The 9,661-nt window shown below is 37.7% G+C and overlaps 1 protein-coding gene across 1 annotated transcript in view; it reads right to left on the bottom strand.

The window, feature by feature from the left end:
* Positions 1 to 1,320: 1,320 nt before the first annotated feature.
* The window catches only part of GPR174 (G protein-coupled receptor 174), a 33,639-nt gene continuing 25,298 nt past the window's right edge, over positions 1,321 to 9,661 (bottom strand). Inside the window, exon 2 of the mRNA XM_082610391.1 lies at positions 1,321 to 3,016. Coding sequence (XP_082466517.1) covers positions 1,473 to 2,474 — 1,002 coding nt within the window. The 5' untranslated portion in view covers positions 2,475 to 3,016 and the 3' untranslated portion in view covers positions 1,321 to 1,472. The remainder of the gene's footprint in view (positions 3,017 to 9,661) is intronic.

Raw genomic sequence — 9,661 nt, 5'->3', positions numbered from 1 at the left:
CCCCAAACATATTGGTATTGTAACTGTGCTTAAAATAACTCCCTTTCTGTAAATATGATGGAGCTCTTCCTTGATTTTCACATTCCTTCCAGATAGGAAGTAGCATGTTTCTTCATTTTAAAGCACACATATTTTAATTAAAGCACTCTTTGAAACTTAGAGCTTTTTGCCAAAATATTTTTCAAAGTATTCTAATATTTAAGACCTCAGGTTAAATTACTATTCATATCCTGGGTCTGTTTCCTGCATAGTAGTACTAAACAGGTAGCAGGCAAGTAGCAGGCAAGGCTTTTTAATGGGCGTCCAATGTGGCCAAAATTAATCTTCTGCACTTTTCTCAAAAGGGGAAAATATTGACTTCCCCAGATGCTGGAATGGAGGCTGTGCTGGCCTTACAATGGTATGACTGGGGCAAAGCTGGGCCTGAAAAATTACTGAAGACTCTAGGGTCCACATGCCTGGCTGCCTCCAAACCTACTCTGGCTTGTGAATGCAGCTTGACAGTTGCCACCTAACTTAATAAGAAATAACTTCATCTTTTTGCTCTGGCCTAAACTTAGTGGCCTAAACTTACTGCACTACTTCTTCCATAGGCTCAGAAAGTGCAGTAACCTGTCAGAGGTACCTTGATGTCACTCTAGAAGCATGGTGGACATTTCCTTTACTTGGTAGATCCGTACATCTTCAGAGGTGTTCTCTGGAAATAGTTTAAGAGAATCAGAACTATGATTATCACCTATCTGCTTTCTCCTGGACCTTTAAAGGCAATTTGGGTCACATTGTATGAACTTTGACAAGCCACCTGCCCTGGTTAGATTAAATATGGCAATTTATACAGTCATAGAGAGTATGTGAATTTATTTCTTGTTCTTATTTTAAACATACCAGAGGCCTGAGTTCAGATTTTCATTCTATTAATAGATGTGACAGATGATTTTTCATACTGATATTGAAATGAAGGAAATAGCTATTTGAGTCTTCAAACACTAGCCTGCCAATGCAGGGTACATGGGTTCGTGCCCTGGTCCGGGAAAATCCCACATGCCGCGGAACGGCTAGGCCCGTGAGCCATGGCCGCTGAGCCTGCACGTCCCGAGCCTGTGCTCCGCAACGGGAGAGGCCACAACAGTGAGAGGTCTGCGTACCACAAAAAAAAAAAAAAAAAAAAGGTCCATGATTTTAACACTGTTTTTGCAGAATAATATAATGTCCATCCTACTTAAAGACAACTAAAATATGATATTGGGATATAAACTGATTACTAGTATAAATAGACAATTACTTTGCTTCTAAATACAAGGAAACTCAGTGTCCATTTTAACAAAACTAAGTGCTTATAATGACTTCAACCTAATAGTCTCTCTTTGTCTTAGGTTCACAGATACAGCTGCTGGCTCTAGTTGAGATCATATGTATATAGTATGTCACTGAAATTTTATAGCTTAAGTTTCAGTCCACAACCAGTTTTTTTTTTAACATAGTTCAGTTGTCAAGGTAGAAGTGGTATGGCTGCTCACAAATGCTTTTGCATGGAGTTTTATGTTATCATGCAAATCTTGTCTTGAAAGCCGCCTTCTGAACTCATCAGTGGTAAAGTAGTATATGATAGGGTCAAGGCAGGAATTCAGACTAGCAAGACACAAGGCAATAGAATGAAATATCAGAATCACCCTTCTGGCTAGGCAGCTTTTAATTTCATTGGACTTGACCAGGAAATCTAAAGGAAAACTGAAGTGATAAGGTGCAAAGCAAATTAGGAAAACTCCTGCACAGGTTAGAATCATCTTCAAGGCTTTCTTCTTCTCTCCAAGGTCTTGGGACACAGGATATTTATCCTGCAGTGATAAAACCGTCTTCCAGGTACAATACAGGACAATCAGAAGAGGAGTGACAAATCCAATCAACTCACCAACGGTCATCATGACAACAGACTGGGCTAGATTGACATTCCTGGTAGGAAGATCCACAAAACATTTGGTTCTGTTGCTAGGGGTGTCATCACTGCTTCGGAGGAGAGGAAATAGCAGACAGGCAAGGCAGATTATTAACCAGCCAGCAATGCTGACGTATAGGTCATATTTCTGTTTACAGTCATGGAAGCGAAAGGGGTAGAGGAGAAACCAAAATCTTCGCACACTGATGCAGACCAAGAAGTAGATGCTTGCATACATGTTGACATACTTCAGGTAGAAACAAAACATACAGAGGCCAGGCCCAAATGGCCAGTCATGATTCAAGTAGTAAAAGATCCTCAGTGGCAAGGAGAGGACTTGTAGTAAGTCAGCAATGGCTAGGTTTATCATGAATATCACAGCCCGTTTGGTTTCTTTTATATAGCCATAAAATACCCACAAGGCTAATATGTTCCCTATGAGACCTGGCACAAGAATGACGGTGTATGTCACTGCATAGATGAAGTATCGAAAATCTGTATTGGATCCATCTGTCCCAGCACATGTGTCATTAGCAGGCATGTTTCTTTCTAGAGAAACTGCCTTTGCTAAATGGTGGCTTAAAAGCTAAATTTATAATCTACTGCTGCTGTTTCTAAAAGACTGATCATCGATGGGCTGGGGAGACTGAATATAGAATAACCTCCTTTTTATTGCATTGGTCTGGGCTTCTATACATGACTTTTTTTTTTTTTTCAAATAACTATCTGCATGTTTGCTTTGGATTTGTCTACATTAACTACATTGAAGTCTAATGTGCAAGCACAGATGACAAGCTGTTATAATTTTCCCTTCTTCTTTATTCTTTACTCAGTTAAAAGGCCTTCTGGGACATCATAACAGTTGATCCTCTTCCATTTGATCATAAATGTGCCATATAGTAGCTCTTCGAATTCCCATATGATGACAGTCATCTCTTTACTGGTGTTTGGCAGGCTGTTTTTCTTTTTTTGGCTCACATAGAAGAAAGGTTTGCTTTAGTACTCAGTGGGTCCACAACTCTTCACAGGTGATTAACTTGGATAGATCATCTTTCTGGGACTTTTGCAGTCATGTGTCATAAACTAAAAAATGAGAAACAAAGTCAGAGCTGCAAATGAAAAAAAAATTAGCCAATTATTGTCTAGAAATTTTTGAAAAAACAAAAGCCTATGTGTAGAAAAATCTATTACCTTTAATGGAAAGTTCTGATGTGAATGAGGATGATTAGTCACAAGTTCCATAAGACACTTTAGAATCACAAGACAGTATAGCTAGAAGGAATCTGAGAAGAAATCTAGCCCCTTACTACTCAAAATGTGATCCATGAACCAGCATTACTGGAGAGCTGTTTAGAAATGCAAAAGAATCTCAGATCCCATCTGGGACTTACTGCAACACAATCAGCAATTTAAGAAGAACCACAAGTGATTCTTAGGCATTATTAATATTTGAGAGGCTCTGACGTAGACCACAGCTTCACAAACATCACTGATTGTCACACTCATCTGGGGAATTTTAGAAAAAATTACAACTTTCCTTAGATTTTCTGGTGTCTCCTGTAGAGATTCTGATTCAGTACTTAGGGCCTGAAATTTGTATTTCTAAAAAGATCCCCATATGATTCAGATATAACCAACCCAGCATTTGTCCTTGAACCATCATATAGGGGCCACTGATTTGTTTCATATCTTCCCCAGATGTCTGAAAATTACTGGGCAACCAGCCTCTCTTTAATTACTTGCAATAACAAGGGTCATCTAGTCACCTCTCAATTATCCAAGACAAAGGACGATGACATCAATACAGAGAATCAAAATCCCCAAAAAGGTGACCCAGCTAGGTCCATGACCTTTGTTCTAAAACAAATTTTAGTTTAGGCACCTGGATAGTTGCCTCGAGGCTGCTGAAATGCAGGAGGAGTTAACTGACTTTAAAGGTATGGGGGAAGAACAAAAATGAAGTAGAAATTATAAAACATCCTGCCATGGATTATCAAATCCATGTAGATTATCAAATCCATGTTTGAAGTTGGCTTGATTCAACCCCTGAAGGAATTTTAATTGTTATTATTTTGCCTCAATTGCCTGGTAAGTAAAATAGCACATTTGTTCAAAGATATGATGCACACTTTATTTAAACATGCTGATAAATAGTATGAACTATGCATTCAGATTGAAGGGGTTAAATACTTGAGATTTCTCAGATAAGGAAGTAGAGAGACAGTATTATAAAATAAAAAGAAGCAAGACTGTAAAGAATAACATCAATGTTGAAAGAGTGGTTAAAATTAGAGGTTGTTCAGCTCCCAAACTGAAATACATCTTTAAAATATTTTCACAGGTAGTGATTTTGATTAGGTGACAGGCAAAATTAGGTGGCAGACCAAAAAGTCACAAGCCCTGGGTTTTCAACCACCTTTTAACTATTTATATAAAAGTCGTCACCTGCTAACATCACTGATTAGAAATCAGAACTATACAAATAAACATCCAGTCAACCTCTAATGAACATTCACCTCTCCTATCAAAGCCAATGACTCTTAAATCTATATGTCAATCCTGAGCTGTACCTCTCTTTCCAACTATATATAACACCTCTTCTTTTGGATATTTCATTATTGTCTTAAAATTTAACATATGAAAGTGAAGCCAACTTTTCTATTTATTGAAAATATGTCATATCTTGTCAGATAATGTCACCTCTTTGATAAAAAATCTCCTAATGTCTTCTCATCTAACTCAGAGGAAAAATAAAAGTCCTTACAACAAATGGCCTATTTTAACTACATGATCTGGCCCCTGGTTACTCTTCTGACCTCACCTTCTAAGATTCTCCCCCTTGGACTCTGCTCCAGCAACTTTACCATTCTTGCTATTAGGTGAACAGACCAAGAACCTTCCTGCCTCAAAGCATTTGAATTGGCAGTTCCCTGTGCCTGAAATGCTTTAGCCTAGTTATTTATTTGTTTTACTTCCTTGCCTCCTTCAGATCTTTACCCAAGTGGGTCCTTTTCATGAGGCTTTCCCTCATCTTCCTATTTAAAACTGCAGCTCACCTCCAACACTCTCCATCTCCCTTCAGCATTTATTTTATCTATTGCCAGTTGTAACTAACATACTCTTTGATTTTTACTTATTTATTTTGTTTTTATATATTTTCCCTACTAGAATGTAAAGTTCAGGAGGACAAGGATTCTTGTGTGTTTTGTTTACTTGCTATAAAACAGAACTGAGGACTGTGGAAGACCCAAATAAGTGCTCAGTATTTGTTGAATGAAATAATTTCAGTAAATAAAATCCATATATCTCACACAAAAATCATCATCCCTCAAAACTTCAAAACAGATTCTGCTCCTGACTTCTTCATTGCTATTAAGTTCACTAATGTTTTCCTAGGTTGTCTCAAAGTCTTGGAGGCATTGACTCTTTGTCATTTATTTTCCACTTCCAAACAAGTTAGGGAAGATAGCATACTATGGGGGAAATAATATATGTTTAGGAGTCAGGATTACCTGGGTTTAAATTCTTGCTCTTTTAATTAATAACTGTGTGACTTCAGGTATATCACCAAACTTCTCTGATTCTTTAATTTCTCATTGTAATCATAGTACCTAACTTAGAGAGTCAGTGTGAGAATTAATTGAGCTGCTGTATATAATTTATTTAGCATAGTGTAAGGTACATAAGTGCTTAATAACTGATATTATTATTATTACTACTTTCTGCAACTTTCTCATAATATTATTCTTTAAATTTGCATTGTTTATACTTTAGTTCAGGACCTTATTACTTAATTTATTTTCCTATCCCTTATCATTTTCTACTCCATACTATATAATGCTGTCAGATATTTTTTTCCTTAAAATGAGCTCTTAAAAAGCGTTAATGGATTCCTACTGCCCAACAAATCACAAAATACAGTCTGGCAGTCAATGGCTTCCTTAAATACAGTGCCATCTACCTTTAGGATTTTGTCTCCCAGTGCTCTCCTAACATGCCCAGAACTCCAGCCCAACTGCACTCCATACTATTCAAACTGACTTTTTCTTCCCCCACAAATAGTTTTTTTCATTTTTTCAGTCTGCTACCTCAGCTTGGAATATCTTTTGTTTTGTTTTGTTTTGTTTTGTTTTTTGCATACCAGTCTTACTTATTTGTGAAGACCTTTCTCAAATTTCCTGTTCTTCGTGAAAACTTCTTTAACTCAACACTGTTGTCCTAACTCCTTTTTAAAACCCTCATTTATACCTCTTTTAAAGCACATACTTCTTCTGCTTTTTCATTAGTAACTTACGTCTGTGTCTTATTTATGCCTCTGCTCCCCTTTTCACCCCACTGCACCACAACTATGCCAGAAAATTGTTGAAGTCAGGGTCTGAGTCTTATATACATTTATACCCCCCGAAGCACCTAGAACTAGGTTTGGAATATGTTGGGATCATCCAATATTTATCCAGCAAATATTTATTCAGCATTTATCATTTACCAGGTGCATGCTTGCTACTGGAGATATAGGTGGTGGAAAAAGGCACAAGATCTCTGTCTTCTTAGACCTTATAGTCTAGTAAGGAAGAATGATAATTGCTGCACAATATGAAAACTGTGATCATAGGCAATGTACAGTATACCCTAAAAACACAAAAGAGGGGAACCAACTAAATATTAAGAACATTTTGATTAAGTGATGTGAACTTAAAGTCAAGACTATCTTCCTGAAGTCTGTATTTTTCCTGTTGGTTGTTCCCTCACTGGCCACATTTTAATGTTTTTTCATCTGTATATCCTAAACTGCAAACTTGAAATGCTCCTGAATACAGAATCTCCCTTAATATACTTCTGACTTCCTTCTGGGAGAGCTGGTAATGTTTTCCCTTTGTTCAGATAACATTATTTTCTAGTAGGAAAAGTTGCTTGGGATTGTTGGAAAGGCTTTCAAGCATGGAAAAAAAAAACCCTAGTCAGCTGTGCTATAATTAATATAAATATTCCTTTATCTAAGAGCGATGGACACAAAAGATGAAGGAGGTATTTTTTTCAGAGCATATTACTATTTTTTTTTTGAGATTTCCCTTTCTCAGGAAGGAATCCGTATTGTAACAGACACTGGAACAGACTCCAATTTTAAATAAGCTATTTATTTGAAGCAACATGCCAGATACCTTGAGCAATTTTTTCTTGCTTCAGGAGCCTATCCTTACTTAATTTTACGCACTTCCTTGGGAAGAAGAAAAACATAAGAGAAAAAATGAAACTGATGGCCTGAATTTAGCCTGATTTCCAGCAATATACAGGCCAGAAACTATTCTATATATAGTTCTTGTGGGAATTTAGTATTTTTATTTATGAATATTTATCCGTTTACCTGAACCTGAAGCTTCACTGAATTTTACTCATGATATGGTTCAAGAGTGTTTTCAGCAATATTATGTATTTGGTTGCTTATTTCTGGGAAAACCTGTTTCAAAAGAATATCACGGATAGCTTTCTGTGTTATTTTACTGAGACTTCTTAGTAAAATCTCAGCAAAATGTGTTTCTGTATTTTAATAAAGGAAAGTGAATTATTAAAATTATTAAAAGACCTAATTTATAATGGTGGTCTTTGAGACATATTAGTGGCAAGTAGAGACTATATTTTGGGATGTGGAGCTCTGCCCAGCAACCATCCAATCACAGGTCAAATGCAACTGCTTGCTCAAAAGCCAACTTTATTTTAGAGTTCTGGTTATGTACACACTTTAGTAAGCCAAGAAAAAGCAGACCTAGTGCTACAAGTGACTGCAAATAATGTGGGACAGAACAAGGAGCGTACATGTGTGTGGGAGGCAATTATACTTTTATGATACACGAGTAATCACAAATATTGAATAGAAGAGAGCAGAACAATTTCTTCCTGATTCTGATCAGCACACATAGCAAATCTCAGGACTTCTTTTTCACTTTTGAAAATCTTCAAAGTGAAATAATTTACAGTATTTCCAGAAAACCTGTCCAGCAACTATATCTAAGAGCTGACTACAGCTCAGTAAGCAAATACTTTAGAAAGTCTTTACCTAGCTAATTCTCCTAGGGAGAATGTTCCATCAAAATTTTTATTTTAAAGAGGGGTGGGGGGCTTCCCTGGTGGCACAGTGGTTAAGAATCTGCCTGCCAATGCAGGAGACACAGTTTCGATCCCTGGTGTGGGAAGATCCTACGTGCCACAGAGCAACTAATCCTGTGTGCCACAACTACTGAGCCTGCGCTCTACAGCCCACAAGCCACAACTCCTGAAGTCCGCACACCTAGAGCCGGTGCTCCACAACAAGAGAAGCCACCGCAATAAGAAGCACATGCAGGACTTCCCTGTGGCAGAGTGGTTAAGAATCCACCGGCCAATGCAGGGGACACACGTTCGAGCGCTGGTCTGGGAAGATGCCACATGCCACGGAGCAACTAAGCCCGTGTGCCACAATTACTGAGTCTGCGCTCTAGAGCCCATGAGTCACAACTATTGAGCTGATGTGTCACAACTCCTGAAGCCCGCGTGCCTAGAGCGTGCATTTGGCAGCAAGAGAAGCCACTGCAATGAGAAGTCTGTGCATCGCAACAAAGAGCAGTCTCTGCTCATCACAACTAGAGAAAGTCCATGCACAGCAACGAAGGCCCAACACAGCCATAAATAAATAAATAAATAAATAAATAAATAAATAAATAAATAAATAAAAGAGGGGTGTTCTGTATAGATACCACATCTAATCATGTTCCCAACTCCTCTTATCTCTGACATCTATGATTCCCTGATAGGCCAGCTCCATGAAGGGATGAAATACCTATGTGTGGACAAAGCAGTTAGAGTTATTGTTTTGCTAGGAAGTTTCACTTAGCTGAGTCTAAATGTCTCTTCTGAGATCTGAAGCACATTTCCTCTTCATCAGATTCTGTATCTTGTTGCTCTGCTCTGAGTAATACACTTTTAATTACTCATAGAAAGAAGGAAGGTCATCACTCAATCTCCCATCAGAGTGAATAATGCCCAGACATGCTGCCTTTCCTCAGATATCTTAGTTTGCAATCATTTCGTATCCTGAAGACCAACATGTGCCAATTGGTATTGGGAATGGGTTACTGCAGAAGCTGTTGAAATCTGTACTGATAATTAAAAATTACTTTAACCACTATCCACTTTCTTGCTCCTTCCATCCATTAAAAAAAAAATAGTTTGTTCTTACACGGCTCCCACCTCTCAGGGTCTCCCTCTTATCCACATGATTTATAGGTGTCTATTTTTATTCTTTCCTTTTTTCTTAAGCAGGGCTTCTCAAAATGTGGTCTCTGGGCTAACATGGTGTATATAATAACTTTCTATTTAAAATACAAGTAACCATTTTACACAAAGTTTCATTTTACATGTTACATTTAAAATATTTTCACTTTGTAGAAGTGATGAGAAGATCACAAGTTATGTTACAGTCGGAAAATGGTACATATTTTCTGTTCTCACTGCTGACACGGCTGTGGGGAATTTCCTCAGCTCTTTTGAATGTCACCTTGTGTCTCAGACCAGACATGAGCATTTGGACAAGAAGGGGGATTTTTTTTAAGGAAAGTTATAAGCTTCCAAGCTTACATAAAATAAACTAAGGTCCAAGATAATCAGGTCCTTCTGGCCCTTTTCACTTTTTTGCAGTTCTTTTTCTTGCAATTTTCTCTTTGAGAGTGTACCCTATCCACTGCTTCACAGGATTAA

This window comes from Mesoplodon mirus, assembly GCF_964341445.2.
Source record: "Mesoplodon mirus genome assembly, chromosome: X".
In the NCBI taxonomy this organism is placed as follows: domain Eukaryota; kingdom Metazoa; phylum Chordata; class Mammalia; order Artiodactyla; family Ziphiidae; genus Mesoplodon; species Mesoplodon mirus.
This window is presented reverse-complemented; position numbering and strand designations above follow the sequence as displayed.